Source organism: Kogia breviceps, chromosome 9, assembly GCF_026419965.1.
Source record: "Kogia breviceps isolate mKogBre1 chromosome 9, mKogBre1 haplotype 1, whole genome shotgun sequence".
NCBI classification, from domain to species: Eukaryota; Metazoa; Chordata; class Mammalia; order Artiodactyla; family Physeteridae; genus Kogia; species Kogia breviceps.
The window spans coordinates 84,272,513-84,292,675 of NC_081318.1; the positions used below are offsets into that span (position 1 = coordinate 84,272,513).

At 38.0% G+C, this 20,163-nt stretch overlaps 1 protein-coding gene across 2 annotated transcripts in view; it reads left to right on the top strand.

Annotated features, from left to right (window-relative positions):
* SEMA3C (semaphorin 3C) overlaps positions 1-20,163 on the top strand; it is a 196,596-nt gene that overhangs the window by 128,798 nt on the left and 47,635 nt on the right. For both annotated transcript variants that reach the window (XM_067042728.1, XM_067042727.1), the window contains exon 12: positions 7,947-8,169. In XM_067042728.1, the coding sequence (XP_066898829.1) occupies positions 7,947-8,169 (223 nt within the window). The remainder of the gene's footprint in view (positions 1-7,946; positions 8,170-20,163) is intronic.

Consider the following 20,163-nt stretch of genomic DNA (forward strand, 5'->3'; position numbering starts at 1 on the left):
GAGAGGCCACAACAGTGAGAGGCCCACGTACCGAAAAAAAAAAAAAAAAAAAATTGAAAAAAAAAAAGTATATATATATATATATATGTGTGTGTGTATATATATATATATATGTGTGTGTATATATATATATATATATATATATATATGAGATTGAGCTGGGCCTGAAGAATGGTTGATGTGGATAATTTGTTTGAGTAAGGAGGGATGTTTCAGGCAAAGGTTACTGCATACATTACAAAGCAAAGGCAGAAATTAATAAGTGAATCATAGAAACTCTGCATGGGCTAGTAGGACTGGAACAAAGAGCTCTTTTAAGTGTTGGAGGATAAATACAAGGAAGATGAGGGCCAGCTGGTGCATAAATACAAGTCTTCAACTTTGTACTTCTTTGACTTTAAATAAAAGACCTAGATTACCAAGGGTTTAAACATAAGATCAGTTTCTCTCCGAACACAAGTTTCAAAGACCAATGCTAGAAACTAGCCCAGATTCTAGAGTATCATTTATTTATGTCCATTTATTTATCCATATACCACTTGTCCTTCAAGTGTTAGGTCAAGTTCCTTTTGAACATGCCAGTCACTCCTTCTGTGAATAGTTTTGCATTTATTTTCTGTTACCTGTCTTTAGCCTCAACTCCTACCTCTTTCTTTCACTTTGTGCTCTGTGATTCAGGATTGCCCCAGGATTTATAGTTCCCTAAATATTCCAAACTCATTTTATTTTTTTTAATCTCTAAAACTCTTCACTAATTCTGGCAGCCTTAAGTTCTCTACTGTCCTAAATTCATTTTTAAAATATTGGCTCTTATTGATCATGAACCAAATTCTGTTATTTATTTTATATTTATCTTAAATTATAATTATATGTCTCAATCGTTGTTTACTTTGAATATGTCTATCTTCCTTACTAGAACACCTGTGTCTAGAATACAGTGGTAGCTCCCTATTCTTAAGTACCCAACTGGGCACATCAAAAAGCATTTTGAATAAAAGCTGTCCAAAGAATTGACATATAAATTAATATGTGAATATATTAATGCTGAAAACTAGTATAAATGGGTGAGTGGATTAGGAGCAGATACTCAAGAATACCTGAGAATAGGAAGGAAATTTGGCATACTTCCTTAACATGGCATTCTTGTTGTTCCTGCATTTCACTTAGCACTTTAGCAATCAAAACACTTAAAATGTCTTTACTCAAAAAAGGAGTGCTTTTAACGTGCTGTTGGATTCTGTTTGCTAGTATTTTGTTGAGGATTTTTGCATCTATGTTCATCGGTGATATTGGCCTGTAGTTTTCTGTCTTTGTGGCATCTTTGTCTGGTTTTGGTATCAGGGTGATGGTGGCCTTGTAGAATGAGTTTGGGAGTGTTCCTCCCTCTGCTATATTTTGGAAGAGTTTGAGAAGGATAGGTGTTAGCTCTTCTCTAAATGTTTGATGGAATTCGCCTGTGAAGCCATCTGGTCCTGGGCTTTTGTTTGTTGGAAGATTTTTAATCACAGTTTCAATTTCATTACTTGTAATTGGTCTGCTTATATTTTCTATTTCTTCCTGATTCAGTCTTGGCAGGTTGTGCATTTCTAAGAATTTGTCCATTTCTTCCAGGTTTTCCATTTTATTGGCATAGAGTTGCTTGTAGTAATCTCTCATGATCTTTTTTTTTTTTTGCGGTATGCGGGCCTCTCACTGTTGTGGCCTCTCCCATTGCGGAGCACAGGCTGCAGACGCGCAGGCTCAGCGGCCATGGCTCACGGGCCCAGCCGCTCCGCGGCATGTGGGATCTTCCCGGACCAGGGCACGAACCCGTGTCTCCTGCATCGGCAGGCGGATTCTCAACCACTGCGCCACCAGGGAAGCCCTCTCATGATCTTTTGTAGCTCTGCAGTGTCAGTTGTTACTTCTCCTTTTTCATTTCTAATTCTACTGATTTGAGTCTTCTCCCTTTTTTTCTTGATGAGTCTGGCTAATGGTTTATCAATTTTGTTTATCTTCTCAAAGAACCAGCTTTTAGTTTATACTCCATGTCAAGTGGGGTTTATTCCAGGAATGCAAGTATTCGTCAATATACGCAAATCAATCAATGTGATACACCATATCAACAAACTGAAGGAGAAAAGCAATATGATCATCTCAATAGATGCAGAAAAAACTTTTGAAAAAATTCAACACCCATTTATGATAAAAACACTGCAGAAAGTAGGCATAGAGGGAACTTTCCTCAACATAATAAAGGCCATATATGACAAACCCACAGCCAACATCATCCTCAATGGTGAAAAACTGAAACCATTTCCACTAAGATCAGGAAAAAGACAAGGTTGCGCACTCTCACCACTCTTATTCAACATAGTTTTGGAAGTTCTAGCCACAGCAATCAGAGAAAAAAAAGAAATAAAAGGAATCCAAATAGGAAAAGAAGAAGTAAAGCTGTCACTGTTTGCAGATGACATGATACTATACATAGAGAATCCTGAAGATGCTACCAGAAAACTACTAGAGCTAATCAATGAATTTGGTAAAGTAGCAGGATACAAAATTAATGCACAGAAATCTCTGGCATTCCTACACACTAATGATGAAAAATCTGAAAGAGAAATTAAGGAAACACTCCCATTTACCACTGCACCAAGAATAAAATACCTAGGAATAAACCTACCTCAAGAGACAAAAGACCTGTATGCAGAAAACTATAAGACAAGGATGAAAGAAATTACAGATGATACAAATAGATGGAGAGATATACCAAGTTCTTGGATTGGAAGAATCAACGTTGTGCAAATGACTCTACTACCCAAAGCAATCTACAGATTCAATGCAATCCCTATCAAACTACCACTGGCATTTTTCGCAGAACTAGAACAAAAAAATTGCACAATTTGTATGGAAACACAAAATACCCTGAATAGCCAAAACAATCTTGAGAACAAAAAATGGAGCTGGAGGAATCGGGATCCCTGACTTCAGACTCTACTACAAAGCTACAGTAATCAAGACAGTATGGTACTGGCACTAAAACAGAAATATAGATCAATGGAACAGGATAGAAAGCCCAGAGATAAACCCACGCACATATGTTCACCTTATCTTTGATAAAGGAGGCAAGAATATACAGTGGAAAAAAGACAGCCTCTTCAATAAGTGGTGCTGGGAAAACTGGACACATGTAAAAGTATGAGATTAGAACACTCCCTAACACCATACACAAAAATAAGCTCAAAATGGTTTAAAGACCTAAATGTAAGGCCAGAAACTATCAAACTCTTAGAGGAAGACATAGGCAGAACACTCTATGACATAAATCACAGCAAGATCCTTTTTGACCCACCGCCTAGAGAAATGGAAATAAAAACAAAAATAAACAAATGGGACCTAATGAAACTTCAAAGCTTTTGCACAACAAAGCAAACCATAAACAAGACCAAAAGATAATCCTCATAATGGGAGAAAATATTTGCCAATGAATCAACTGACAAAGGATTAATCTCTAAAATTTACAAGCAGCTCATGCAGTTCAATTTCAAAAAAACAAACAACCCAGTCCAATAATGGGCAGAAGACCTAAATAGACATTTCTCCAAAGAAGAAATACAGATTGCCAACAAACACATGAAAGAATGCTCAACATCATTAATCATTAGAGAAATGCAAATCAAAACTACAATGAGATATCATCTCACACCAGTCAGAATGGCCATCATCAAAAAATATAGGAACAATAAATGCTGGAGAGGGTGTGGAGAGAAGGGAACACTCTTGTACTGCTGGTGGGAATGTAAATTGATGCAGCCACTATGGAGAACAGTATGGGGATTCCTTAAAAAACTACAAATAAAACTACCATATGACCTAGCAATCCCACTACTGGGCATATACCATGAGAAAACCATAATTCAAAAAGAGTCATGTACCAAAATATTCATTGCAGCTCTATTTACAATAGCCAAGAGATGGAAGCAACCTAATTGTCCATCAACAGATGAATGGATAAGGAATATGTGGCACATGTATACAATGGAATATTACTCAGCCATAAAAAGAAATGAAATTGAGTTATTTGTAGTGAGGTGGATGGACCTAGAGTCTGTCATACAGAGTGAAGTAAGTCAGAAAGAGAAAAACAAATGCCGTATACTAACACATATATATGGAATCTAAGAAACAAATAAAAGGTCATGTAGAACCTAAGGTAAGACAGGAATGGAGACGCAGACCTACTAGAGAATGGACTTTAGGATGTGGGGAGGGGGAAGGGTAGGCTGTGACAAAGTGAGAGAGTGGCATGGACATATATACACTACCAAACGTAGAATACATAGCTAGTGGGAAGCAGCCGCATAGCACAGGGAGATCAGCTCGGTGCTTTGTGACCACCTAGAGGGGTGGGATAGGGAGGGTGGGAGGGAGGGAGACTCAGAGGGAAGACATATGGGAACATGTGTATATGTGTAACTGATTCACTTTGTTATAAAGCAGAAACTAACACACCATTGTAAAGCAATTATACTCCAATAAAGATGTTAAAAAAAAAAAAGGAGTGCTTATCACCCCTTGATAAACAGAAGCTAGAACTGGAGAAAAACAAACACTTAAAGGAGAAATTTAACCAAAATTACTTAATGACTATTTGTAGAGCAAAATTATCCTTCTTAAGAAAGAAACAACAGCCCAATTACTGGACAAAGGCTTTAGTTTATGGTAGCACGTGGGTGTTATATTATCTTGAGGTTTCAGTACACAGGCTTTCATATATCACAAAGTGAAGGATATGTTAATCACATCTTATTTATATTTGGCAGTTTTATACTGAGCAAACTCACAGTTCCAGATGGAAAGTCTGCAAAGGGTAATCAATTTTTGTTCTTGTCACCATCACTGTCACTCATTCTGTGTCTTATCTGCAAGCTTTATGCCATGAATCAATGGAAAAATTAATTATTGTCAAAAAGAATTCTGGGGCTTCCCTGGTGGCGCAGTGGTTGAGAATCCGCCTGCCGATGTAGGGGACACGGGTTCGTGCCCTGGTCCGGGAAGATCCCACATGCCGCGGAGCAACTAAGCCCGTGAGCCATGGCCGCTAGGCCTGCGTGTCCGGACCCTGTGCTCCGCAACGGGAGAGGCCACGACAGTGAGAGGCCCGCATACCGCAAAAAAAAAAAAAAAAAAAAAAAAAAAAAAAAGAATTCTGTAATTTTGAAAACAAACTTTTACTAGAAGACACTTGTTTCTAAGTAAAAAGTTTATTGTGAATATAAAACAAAAGTCCCAAATGGAGAACATTTGAATGAATATAAAATAATTGATTTGAGTTGATTTATTTGGGTTACCTACTTAAAAACTACGGTTTTGAGCAACTGAACATAATTTTTATCTAAATTTCAACTACTATTAAGTAAAACCCAGAAACTAGACACTTACAATTTAATAAGCTTATCACTCCTGAAAATATTGCTAACTGGAAATTGTATAAATTGCCTAGTAATATATGCTAACTTTGCATCTTTTTGGAAATTACAAATGAGAATACTTGCAAATATTTAAGGAGACATATCAGCTTAGCAGACCATCATTAGTGGTGTTTTACAAAGGACTGGAACTATTTAAATTGCCCATGCATTTGTTCTTTCCATGTTTTCATTCAGTGATAATGTATTTCCCATTTTCCACTTTGTGTGAGGAATGAGGGTAGAAAAAACCCATAATTCTACACTTTTCAGAAGTATTGTACACACCCATCAGTTTAGAATACTCTCACATGGAAATTTTTGTCCGCATTTGGTCTTTTAGTGTAGGCAATTTATAAACATGCATAAATATAATATTTCTTCCTAAAAGAAAAAGATATGAACCCCAGATGAAAGTCTAGTTAATGAGATAATGAATGAGAAGCTTTGTTTTATTACTTGTCTCATTATCTTTCTTCAGTGAAGTCATTTAATTGCTCCCTATGCCTTTCTACAAAAAAAGAACTATATTTACTTGTCCTAGAAAAAAATTCTAGTAATGCTAACTGGTCAGAGTTAGTCTAAAAATTGCATTCAGGATGATACAGTTCAAATGAGTGAGAGCACATTCATAATCTGCTGAGTCTTATTTGCAAATGTAGGACTGCCTGGCAACACTGGCCCAGAGGCACTGATACTGTAGGTCAGCTGTTGCATGGATTTAACCCAGAAATTGCCATGCTTTGTTTGCTCCCTAAAGTTGTTTTTCTTTTTTTGCATTGAGTCAACATTAAAATTTTGGCAGATTTCACATAAAATTCCACATTTCTATCTTCTGTTGGAATATGGCCACGCTAGGCTTATATTCCTGTATAGGAGCAGTCAACTAGAAATAAGTGTTCATTGCCACTGTCGAATGAGGTATAATTTTCATTTTATTACTGTCCCCATCACATCTTGCTGTTCACCACAGATGCTGTACCCATTGCTATTGAACAGGAAGTTTGCTTTGTTGCTTTCCTTTCACTTTGTACCTCTCTAAAGAGGATAAATGAAAGCTAGAACAGTAGTGCTTTTGTTTTTAAAAAAATGACCAAGTATTTTTGTTTCTGAAAGCAGAGGTATTGACAGTGTTTAATAGGGTTAGACAAATAATGTTTGTATGTGTTAAAAGCTTATATGTTGCTCATATAACTTAACACTCAGCTCCTATTAGTGAGTGTGTTTTAAGTTCCAAGCTTCAGCACCTCCCAGCCTACCCATGAGTTTGGCCTCAGATGCTCTGTAAATGGAATCCTCTTCTCAGAAGCCCTTGTCATGCTTCCTTTCCAGAACTGCTGAAACTGTCCAGCAGTCATTTTTAGATCTCATTATTGCTTTCTCTCTGCTTCTTTAAACTTGATGCTCTCAATCTTTCCTCTCCTCCCCAGAACTGAGGCGCCTGTTTCATATAGCCCCTGCACCAAAATTGGATGCCAGATATAATAGAGTCATTCACTCATTCAACTACTCTTTGTGGAATATTTAATATTCTTCAGCTTTATTATAGGTCTGAGGGTGAAATCATGAACAAAATATACCCAGTTAAGACTAATTCACAGCTTACATTGTAGAGGAAGAAACAGACAATAAAGATATAAGCAACAAATATATTACACACAGGTAAATAGAGCTGTGAAGAAAAATAAAGCAAACTAAGGAGATGGAGGGTGGAGGTGGCAATGCGGAGCTATTTTTGTACGTGTCATCACCTTTAAGGAAGGAACTGTTGAACTGAGAGCTGAATGAGGCAACAGAGAAAACCATGGAGCAAGTGCCAAGGTCCTAGAGCGGGAGCTGGCTTGAGGCTCAGGAAGAGAAAGAACTATGGGAGGGGTAGATGCAGATGCAGGCCAGACATTCAGGGGCTTATAGCCAGGCTAAGCTGTTGGGATTTTATTCCAAGAGTAATGGAAGTCACTGGAGTGTTTTCCAGAGGGAAATTATAAGGTCTAGTTTACCATATCCAATCCAAGCTCCAACTGTGGAGAGCCCTCTTTTGGGAGAGGGGATCAGATAGAATAAAACTCTCGCAGGTTAGAGTTCTGATTGAATTTGATAATGATAATCTAATTTGTTTTAGCCAGTAGCAGCATTAGATTATATCCACAAGATTTTTTTGTCTAACAACACTGGACCTGGCACAGAATGTGAAACAGAAAAGTGATGGATGAGAAGGGTGAAAATGTATACCATATACCAAATGGTGTCAGCTCCTCTCTGAAAACAAACTGCGGGATAAGTGGACTTAGCCTATTTAAATGATCAAATTATACACCTTGTATTTTCATTTTCTACAGATAGTACTATGCATAGTCATGCAGTTTTCTCCTCAATCGATAGCAAATATACTTACAACAGCTTGAGCTTCTAAGTATTTTGAAAAATAGAGGTCTTCTGATTATTATTAAAATAAAGCCATTATTGTATTAACTTAGTCTTTTAAAAAATTTTTTTTAGTGCCCAGGAGGAGCATTTACACCCAATATGCGAACCACCAAGGAGTTCCCAGACGATGTTGTCACTTTTATTCGGAACCACCCTCTCATGTACAATTCCATCTACCCAATCCACAGAAGACCTTTGATGGTTCGTACAGGCACTGACTATAAGTACACAAAAATAGCTGTGGATCGAGTGAATGCTGCCGATGGTAGATACCATGTTCTGTTTCTCGGAACAGGTAAGTATTTGAGCTCAAACTGGCTTAATGTGTAGTAAAAGAGCGTACTTGCTACGGGCATGATATTGAAATCAGAAAAACTCCAGTGTTTACTTGTGTCTGACTCTGAGGTGTTTTATGTCTCCATGCTTCAGTTTCTACATCTGTAAACTGGAGTTAAGATAAATTACTTTATAGGATTGTGGTGAGGAACAAATGGGTTAATATATGTAAAGCACCTAGAACTGTTCCTGGCATGTATTGTGGTGAAATAAGGTAATGAGATGAAAGAAGGAATGGGAAATTTTAAGCATGAGTGTTCTCTCAACTAAAACAAATTCTGTGACCTCTTCATAAACACATGGAGCCATCTATGCTTTCCTGGCATCTCCAGGACATTTCTTCATCAATTATATTATTATATACTTTATTCTTCCATTTCATCCCCCATTGAATCCTTGGTTTAGAAACCTTATGCCAGCAAATGAAACTAGGCCTATACCTTCACCTACTGCCACCTCTGCTATACTGCTGATTTCGCCAAGGTCTTCAGTGTTCCCATGATAAGAAAATCCAAAATCCTTTAACCACTGAAATGCCTCCATATCCTCTTTGCCTCATTTGGCGTTTTAGAATCACCCTACCTGTTGCTTCAGCCACAAGGCACATAATTTTCCTCTGTCTCTAGCAGTTCTCTCTGTTTCCTTCCATAGCCTGGCTTTCTCCTCCCCATGAGTGTAGGTGTTTCCTGAGGTTCTTTCCATGGTCCTCTTATTTTTATGTATTCTTTGGCCATCTCATTCATTCATTTGGTTTTAATTAGTCTGTGCAAACAATCCCAAATGTGTGTCTCTAGTCCTTGCCATTTTGTGAGCTCAGTATTTGCATTTACAATGTATTATTAGGTAACACAAGTTGTAGGACACGTTAACATTTCAAGCATCATGCTTCAAACTCAGTTTATTCACTTCTAAAACTCTTTAACCAATGCTTAATCCAGTCTCCCATATTTGTATTCATTACCACACATTCCTTTCAAGGTTCTTTTTCTCCTTGATGTATCATTTCTCTCTAAGCATATCACAGTACTGGGTAACCTCAGTAAATATTTGTCAAGATGAACTGAAAATCATAACTATATCTATTGCTACACATGCAATGAAATGAATTCATAACTGATTGCAAAAGCTAATCTTCACTTGCATAAAACTGTGTTCTCCAAAGATGTTGCCTCCATATCAATAATTATAAAGAGTTTCTTTTGACCTTGATTCTGATCATCCAATGTGGAGTTTGCATTTGAAAAAAAAATGTTTTTTTCCTTAAGTGAAGGGGTCATTTAGAGTCACACCTCTCTTTAATGTCTCATATTACTCAGAAAAAAATGACTGTTTTCTTATTTTCCTTTTGAAGGCTGTCTTAAATATAGACTCTTTTCTTCCCCAGTTTTATTGAGATATAATTGACATACATTACTGTATAAATTTAAGGTACACAACATAATGGTTTGACATATATAGTGTGAAATGATTATTGTAATAAGTTTAGTTAACATCTATCATCTCATATAGATACAATAAAAGAAAGAAAAAAACATTTTTTCCTTCTAATGAGAACTCTTAGAATTTATTCTCTTAACAGCTTTCATATATATCATACAGCAATGTAACTGTAGTACATCCCAAAACTATGGTGGTATATGTTACAGCCCTAGTACTTAGTATCTTATAACTGGAAGTTTGTACCTTTTGATTGCCTTCATTTAATTCTCCCTCTCTCCACGTCTGGTAATGAACGTGGTTTTTCATTTTGTTTTTGTTTCTTTATATTCCACATATAAGTGAGAGCATTCGATACTTGTCTTACTCTGTATGACTTTTTTTCACCTAGCATAATGCCATCAATTTCGATCTATCTTGTCACAAATGGCAAGATTTCATTCTTTTTATAAAAGGCAGAGTAATATTTTAAACCACACTTCTTTTTCTATTCATCTGTCAACAGACACTTAGGTTGTTTGCACATCTTGGCTCTTGTGAATAATGCTGCAGTGAACATAGAGGTGCAGATATCTTTTCCAGTTAGTGTTTTTGTTCCTCAAAGGTGGACTCTGATATCACATTCAGGTTGTTTTTTCATGAAAGTCTACATAAAATATGTAGGTTTCATGGATGGAATTTTCTAGTCTTTATAAACTGTTCAGCAGGGTTTATTTAGATAGAAGGCAGTAAGAAACATGCTTTTGCACAAATTCTTTGGCTTTTCTTACCACATAAGTATCTGGCACCTTTACATAGACTTTTTATGTTGGTATTTAAAAACTTGTATGGGCTTCCCTGGTGGTGCAGTGGTTGAGAATCTGCCTGACAATGCAGGGGACACGGGTTCAAGCCATGGTCTGGGAAGATCCCACATACCGTGGAGCAACTAGGCTCGTGAGCCACAACTACTGAGCCTGCGTGTCTGGAGCTTGTGCTTCGCAACAAGAAAGAATGCGACAGTGAGAGGCCCGTGTACCGCGATGAAGAGTGGTCCCCGCTCACCGCAACTAGAGAAAACCCTCGCACAGAAACAAAGTCCCAACACAGCCAAAAATAAATAAATTAATTAATTAATTTAAAAAATTAAAACTTGTATCATTTTGGAGACCTTCAAGATGGTGGAAGAGTAAGACGTGGAGATCACCTTCCTCCCCACAAATACGTCTGAAATACATCTACTCCTACAGAACACCTACTGAACGCTGGTAGAAGACCTCAGACTTCCCCAAAGGCAAGAAACTTCCCACCTACTTGGGCAGGGCAAAAGAAAAAAGGAAAAACAGAGACAAAAGAATAGGGGCGGGACCTGCACCTCTGGGAGGGAGCTGTGAAGGAGGAAAAGTTTCCACACACTAGGAAGCCCCTTCGCTAGTGGAGATGGAGGGGGGCTGGTGGGGATGGGGGTGGGCATGGGGAAGCTTCAGAGACACGGAGGAGAGCGCAGTAACAGGGGTGCAGAGGGCAAAGCGGAGAGATTCCCGCACAGAGGATCCGTGCCGACCAGCACTCACCAGCCCGAGAGGTTCGTCTGCTCGCCCGCCAGGGCAGGTGGGGGCTGGGAGCTGAGACTCCGGCTTTGGTGGATCCCAAGGAGAGGCCTGGGGTTGACTGCATGAACACAGCCTGAAGGGGGCTAGTGCCCAACAGCTAGCTGGGAGGGAGTCCAGGAAAAAGTCTGAACCTGCCTAAGAGGCAAGAGACCATTGTTTTGGGGTGCAGGAGGAGAGGGGATTCAGAGAAACACCTAAATGAGCTCCAGAGATGGACGCGAGCCGCATCTATCAGCGCAGACCCCAGAGATGGGCATGAAACGCTAAGGCTACTGCTGCAGCCACCAAGAAGCCTGTGTGCAAGCACAGGTCACTATCCACACATCCCCTCCCAGGAGCCTGTGCAGCCCACCACTGCCAGGGTCCCGTGATCCAGGGACAACTTCCCCAGGCAAACACACGGTGTGCCTCAGGCTGTTGCAACGTCATGCTGGCCTCTGCCGCCACAGGCTAACCGTGCATTCTGTACTTCTCCCTCCCCACAACCTGAGTGAACCAGAGCCCCCTAATCAGCTGCTACTTTAACCCTGTCCTGTCTGAGCAAAGAACAGATGCCCTCAGTTGACCTACACGCAGAGGCGGGGCCAAATCCAAAACTGAACCCCAGGAGCTGTGTGAACAAAGAAGAGAAAGGGAAATCTCTCCCAGCAGCCTCAGGAGCAGAGGATTAAGTCTCCACAATCGACTTGATGTACCCTGCATCTGTGGAATACCTGAATAGACAATGAATTACCCCAAAATTGAGGCGGTGGACTTTGGGAGCAACAACATATGTATTATTTTGCTTTTCCTCTTTTTGTGAGTGTGTATATGTATGCTTCCTTCTGTGATTTTGTCTGTATAGCTTTGCTTTTACCATTTGTCCTAGGGTTCTCTCTGTCCAATTTTTTTTCTTGTTTTTTTTTTGTAAGTATAGTTTTTAGCACTTGTTATCATTGATGGATTTGTTTTTTGGTTTGATTGCTCTCTTCTTCCTTTTTTTTCTTTTTAATTTTTTTCTTTTTAATTTTTTTAATTTTTTATTTTAATAACTTTATTTTATTTTATATTATTTTTTTCTTTCTTTTTTTCTTCCTTTTCCTCTGAGCCATGTAGCTGACAGTGTCTTTGTGGTCTGGCTGGGTGTCAGGCCTGTGCCTCTGAGGTGGGAGAGCCAAGTTCAGGACATTGGTCCACCAGAGACCTCCCGGCTCCATGTAATATCAAACAGAGAAAGCTCTCCCAGAGATCTCCATCTCAACGCTAAGACCCAGCTCCACTCAACAACCAGCAAGCTACAGTGCTAGACACCCTATACCAAACAACTAGCAAGACAGGAACACAACCCCACCCATTAGCAGAGAGGCTGCCTAAAATCATAATAAGGTCACAGACACCCCAAAACACACCACTGGATGTGGCCCTACCCCCCAGAAAGACAAGATCCAGCCTCATCCACCAGAACAAAGGCACTAGTCCCCTCCACCAGGAAGCCCACACAACCCACTGAACCAACCTTAGCCACTGGGGGCAGTCACCAAAAACAATGGGAACTATGAACTGGCAGCCTACAAAAAGGAGACCCCAAACACAGTATGTTAAGCAAAATGAGAAGACAGACAAACACACAGCAGATGAAGGAGCAATGTAAAAACCCACCAGACCAAAAAAAAAAAAAAAAAAGAAGTGGAAATAGGCAGTCTACCCGAAAAAGAATTCAGAGTAATGATAGTAAAGATGATCCAAAATCTTGGAAATAGAATGGAGAAAATACAAGAAATGTTTAACAAGGACCTAGAAGAACTAAAGAGCAAACAGTGATGAACAACACAATAAATGAAATTTAAAATGCTCCAGAAGGAATCAATAGCAGAATAATGGAGGCAGAAGAACGGAAAGTTACCTGGAAGATAAAATAGTGGAAATGACTACCACAGAGCAGAATAAAGAAAAAAGAATGGAGGACAGCCACAGAGACCTCTGGGACAACATTAAATGCACCAACATTCGAATTATAGGGGTCCCAGAAGAGGAAGAGAAAAAGAAAGGGACTGAGAAAATATTTGAAGAGATTATAGTTGAAAACTTCACTAATATGGGAAAGGAAATAGTTAATCAAGTCCAGGAAGCACAGAGAGTCCCATACAGGATAAATCCAAGGAGAAACACACCAAGACACATATTAATCAAACTATCAAAAATTAAATACAAAGAAAAATATTAAATGCAGCAAAGGAAAAAACAACAAATAACATACAAGGGAATCCCCATAAGGTTATCAGCTGATCATTCAGCAGAAACTCTGCAAGCCAGAAGGGAGTGGCAGGACATATTTAAAGTAACAAAAGGGAAAAACCTACAACCAAGATTACTCTACTCAGCAAAGATCTCATTCAAATTTGACGGAGGAATTAAAACCTTTACAGACAAGCAAAACTAAGAGAATTCAGCACCACCAAACCAGCTTTACAACAAATGCTAAAGGAACTTCTCTAGGCAGGAAACACAAGAGAAGGAAAAGGCCTACAATAACGAACCCCCCAAAATTAAGAAAATGGTAATAGGAACATACATATCGATAATTACCTTAAATGTAAATGGATTAAATGCTCCAACCAAAAGACATAGACTGACTGAATGGATACAAAAACAAGACCCGTATATATGCTGTCTACAAGATACCCACTTCAGACCTAGGGACACGTACAGGATGAAAGTGAGGAGATGGAAAAAGATATTCCATGCAAATGGAAATCAAAAGAAAGCTTGAGTAGCAATTCTCATGTCAGACAAAATAGACTTTAAAATAAACACTATTACAAGAGACAAAGAAGGACACTTCTTTGGAAGGGATCAAACCAAAAAGAAGATATAACAATTATAAATATTTATGCACCCAACATAAGAGCACCTCAATACATAAGGCAAATACTAACAACCATAAAAGGGGAAATTGACAGTAACACAATCATAGTAGGGGACTTTCACACCCCACTTTCACCAATGGACAGATCATCCAAAATGATAATAAATAAGGAAACACAAGCTTTAAATGATACATTAAACAAGATGGACTTAATTGATATTTATTGGGCATTCCATCCAAAAACAACAGAATAAACTTTCTTCTCAAGTACTCATGGAACATTCTCCAGGATAGATCATATCCTGGCTCACAAATCAAGCCTTGGTAAATTTAAGACAATTGAAATCGTATCAAGTATCTTTTCTGACGATAACACTAAGAGACTACATACCAATTACAGGAAAACAATCTGTAAAAAATACAAACACATGGAGGCTAAACAATACACTACTAAATAACCAAGAGATCACTGAGGAAATAAAAAAACACCTAGAAAAAAATGACAATGAAAACACGACGACCCAAAACCTATGGGATGCAGCAAAAGCAGTTCTAAGAAGGAAGTTTATAGCAATACAGTCCTATCTCAAGAAATAAGAGAAATCTCAAATAAACAACCTCATATTACACCTAAAGCAATTAGAGAAAGGAGAAGAAAAAAACCCCCAAATTTAGCAGAAGGAAAGAAATCATAAAGATCAGATCAGAAATAAATGAAAAATAAATGAAGGAAACCATAGCAAAGATCAATAAAACTAAAAGCTGGTTCTTGAGAAGATAAAAAAAAAAGATTGATAAACCATTAGCCACACTTATCAAAAAACAAAGAGAGAAGACTCATATCAATAGAATTAGACATTAAAAAGGAGAAGTAACAACTGACGCTGCAGTAATACAAAAGGTCATGAGAGATTACTACAAGCAACTATATGCCAATAAAATGGACAACCTGGAAGAAATGGACAAATTCTTAGAAAAGCACTACCTTCTGAGACTGAACCAGGAAGAAATAGAAAATATAAACAGACCAATTACAAGCACTGAAATTGAGACTGTGATGAAAAATATTCCAACAAACAAAAGCCCAGGACCAGATGGCTTCACAGGTGAAATCTATCAAACATTTAGAGAAGAGCTAACACCTATCCTTCTCAAACTCTACCAAAATATAGCAGAGGGAAGAACACTCCCAAACTCATTTTACAAGACCACCATCACCCTGATACCAAAACCAGAGATGTCACAAAGAAAGAAAACTACAGGCCAATATCACTGATGAACATAGATGCAAAAATCCTCAGCAAAATAAGGCAAACAGAATCCAGCAGTACATTGAAAGGATCATACACCATGATCAAGTGGGGTTTATCCCAGGAATGCAAGGATTCTTCAGTACATGCAAATCAATCAATGTGATACACCATATTAACAAATTGAAGGATACAAACCATATGATCATCTCAATAGATGCAGAGAGGGCTTTCAACAAATTTCAACACCATTTATGATAAAAACCCTCCAGAAAGTAGGCATAGAGGGAACTTTCCTCAACATAGTAAAGGCCATATATGACAAACCCACAGCCAACATCATTCTCAATGGTGAAAAACTGAAACCATTTCCACTAAGATCAGGAACAAGACAAGGTTGCCCACTCTCACGACTATTATTCAACATAGTTTTGGAAGTTTTAGCCACAGCAATCAGAAGAAAAAGAAATAAAAAGAATCCAAATCGGAAAAGAAGTAAAACTGTCGCTGTTTGTAGATGACATGATACTATACATAGAGAATCCTAAAGACTCTACCAGAAAACTACTAGAGCTAATCAATGAAATTGGTAAAGTAGCAGGATACAAAATTAATGCACAGAAATCTCCGGCATTCTTATACACTAATGATGAAAAATCTGAGAGTGAAATTAAGAAAACACTCCCATTTACCATTGCAACAAAAAGAATAAAATATCTAGGAATAAACCTACCTACGGAGACAAAAGACCTGTATGCAGAAAACTATGACACTGATGAAAGAAATTACAGATGATACAAATAGATGGAGAGATATACCATGTTCTTGGATTGGAAGAATCAACGTTGTGAATATGACTATACTACCCAAAGCAATCTACAGATTCAGTGCAATCCCTATCAAAGTACCAATGGCATTTTTCACAGAACTAGAACAAAAAATAGCACAATTTGTATGGAAACACAAAAGACCCCGAATAGCCAAAGCAATCTTGAGAAAGAAAAATGGAGCTGGAAGAATCAGACTCCCTGACTTCAGACTATACTACAAAGCTACAGTAATCAAGACAGCATGGTACTGGCACTAAAACAGAAATATAGATCAATGGAACAGGATAGAAAGCCCAGAGATAAATCCACACACATATAATCACCTTATTTTTGATAAAGGAGGCAAGAATATACCATGGAGAAAAGACAGCTTCTTCAGTTAGTGGTGCTGGCAAAACTGGACAGCTACATGTAAAAGCATGAAATTAGAACAATGCCTAACACCATATACAAAAATAAACTCAAAATGGATGAAAGACCTAAATGTAAGGCCAGACACTATCAGACCCTTAGAGGAAAACGTAGGCAGAACACTATGACATAAATCACAGCAAGATCCTTTTTGACCCACCTCCTAGAGAAATGGAAATAAAAACGAAAACAAACAAATGGAACTGAATGAAACTTAAAAGCTTTTGCACAGCAAAGGAAACCATAAACAAGACGAAAAGACAACCCTCAGAATGGGAGAAAATATTTACAAATGAAGCAACTGACAAAGGATTAATCTCCAAAATTTACAAGCAGATCATGCAGCTGAATATCAAAAAACCAAAAAATCCAATACAAAAATGGGCAAAGACCTAAATAGACATTTCTCGAAAGAAGATATACAGATTGCCAACAAACACGTGAAAGGATGCTCAACATCATTAATCATTAGACACAATGGGCGTCATCAGAAAATCTACAAACAACAAATGCTGGAGAGGGTGTGGAGAAAAGGGAACCCTCCTGTACTGTTGGTGGGAATGTAAATTGATACAGCCAGTATGGAGAACAGTATGGCAGTTCCTTAAAAAACTAATAATAGAACTACCATACGACCCAGCAATCCTACTACGTGGCATATACCCTAAGAAAACCATAAATCAAAAACTCATGTACCACAATATAATATCAAGGACAATAACCAGGACATGGAAGCAACTTAAGTGTCCATCGACAGATGAATGGATAAAGAAGATGTGGCACATATATACAATGGAATATTACTCAGCCATAAAAAGAAACGAGATTGAGTTATTTGTAGTGAGGTGGATGGACATAGAGAGTGAAGTAAGTCAGAAAGAGAAAAACAAATACCGTATGCTAACACATATATATGGAATCTTAAAAAAAAAAAAGAAAAAAGAAAAACGGTTATGAAGAACCTAGGGGAAGTACAGCAATAACGATGCAGATGTAGAGAATGGAGTTGAGGACACAGGGAGGGGGAAGGGTAAACTGGGACAAAGTGAGAGAGTGGCATGGACTTATATATACTACCAAATGTAAAATAGCTAGCTAGTGGGAAGCAGCTGCATAGCACAGGGAGATCAGCTCAGTGCTTTGTGACCACCTAGAGGGGTGGGAGGGAGACGCAAGAGAGACCAGTTATGGGGATATATGTGTATATATATAGCTAATTCACTTTGTTATACAGCAGAAACTAACACACCATTGTAAAGCAATTATACTCCAATAAAGATGTTAAACAAAAAAAAGAAAAGAAAAAACTTGTATCATTTTCAAAAACAGTATTTAGACATCTGTTTTTAATTGTAGTGGGAAGCTTCACTAATGATTGCTTACAAAGCCACATAAGTCTCTTGAAGACTGTATCCTAATAGGAAAGTGCGTGTTATGACAGTGCCTCTGCCAACAGCACCTTTCTGAATAGATGACAACTCACTTAACCATTGAACCTTATCCTCATGGTTATATCAGACCACATTGTAATTTTTAAAAGTGATGTCAACTTTCGTGAAACTAACAAGCAATATATCATGATGAACTATTTTCTGCCTGAGTAGATCTTGGGTTTCTGGTGAAATTTCGTCAGAAGAGAGTTCTCTGTGCTTGTTTGCTGCTAAAAGTGAATAAAATAGCCTTTTCTGAAACAGAACTTAGGAGAAACACAGGTCACTGTTCCCAGGATTTCTTAGCTTTGTTTATCTAAATGTCTTAGGAAGGATATAATATGTCTTGGGTGTTGTCAAATCCCCAAGTATCAAATAGCCCTTTAGTTGTTATAAATAAATAATGATGCTTCAGTTATTCCCACAATGAAGCAAACTTCTCTCGCTTCCCTTTTCTCTGAAACTTCATGGAGAATTCAAGGAAAATTGATGGAGACATTGGTTGTGTGGCTTCCTCATGGCTTCCCTTTTCTCTGGACCTTCATGGAGAATTCAAGGAAATTTGATGAAGACATTGGTTGTCAAAAAAGTTGCCATAGCAAAAACTTATGTGACAGGTCATTGGAGTGCAAATACGTATCTTGTAACTGTATCCACTTTGACTATTAGGAATGATTTGTAGTTCACAGAATCTCCCTGGTAGTTGTGTGGGCTCAATGCCCTATAACTGTTACAGTTAGTCCATTACAGTGTACTACTCTGGCTGAGCTAGAGAGGCTGGTAATCTGGCTTTCCACCCTTCTAGGACTGCCTCATTAGTTTTTGTGTGCTGTCAGCTGACAAAATAAACAAACAAATACATACATACGTATGTACATATGTACATTTATAAGTAAATAAATAGAAGGAAGGACGGGACGGAGGGAGGGAGGGAGGGAGGGGAGAAAGAAAAGTAAGCTTTGTCCTGTCATCTTTTATTTCTTAGTTTGCATTATCAATGTCTAGTCTAGGGATCATAAAACTACAACATGGGCCAGATCTAGCCCACTGCCCTCTGCAAGTATGGTCTTTAAACTAAGAATGTTTTGCATTTTTTTAACGACTGTAAAAAAAATTACAAGAAGAATGTTACATGAGCAGTGAAAATCATAAGATTTTTCTATTTTAGTGCCCACAAGTAAAGTTTTATTAGACCACAGTCACATTCATTCATTTACATTTTGTCTGTGACTGCTTTTGTGCTACTACAGCAGAGTTGAGTAGTAGCCACAGAGACTGCTTAGCCCAAAGAGCCTAAATTATTTATTATTTGGCCTTTTACAGAAAAAATTTGCTGACTCCTGTTTTATTTAATAATTATATAATTTTAGAAAAATTAAGACTTCTGAAAGAAGCTATTTTCTAATATGTAGCTATAATACAAGAATTTGTAATGTTGCTTCATGTAAATACATCTTCTTTAATCTTGAGTAAAAAATGTCTTGCTATTCTATTAAAACTTAAACTAGAAACCAAGTTTACTTTTTTTTTTTTTTTTTTTTTTTTTTGCGGTATGCGGGCCTCTCACTGTTGTGGCCTCTCCCATTGCGGAGCACAGGCTCCGGACGCGCAGGCCTAGCGGCCATGGCTCACGGGCTTAGTTGCTCCGCGGCATGTGGGATCTTCCCGGACCAGGGCACGAACCCGTGTCTCCCGCATCGGCAGGCGGATTCTCAACCGCTGCGCCACCAGGGAAGCCCCCAAGTTTACTTAATTATTTTCCCATTCCTTCCTGCTACTACATCCCCTAGAAAGGAGCACACGTTGAAAAAAAATGTAATTTAAAATAAGTGCTTTCTAAAATTTGGTATTATTTGTTGATACTCTGTAGCATTTTGGGTTTTTCATTTTTTAGTTTTTAGTATTTAGGGTGATGGGTATTTTTATGTTCCTTACACTTTTTTTTTTTTTTTTAAATTTTAGGAAGGGCTTTAAAACAGCAGGCAAGGGTTCTCATAGGCTTAACATTTCTATTTTAACTTTGCCACCTACTGCTTACATCCAGGCTATTTGTTCAAAGCCAACTATAATGCACAGTGAAGAGATTTTTGCCTGTTTTCCTTCTGCCTCTGGAGTTATGAAAATATTTAAGTGTCTCGGTCAATTTCAGACACGTTTT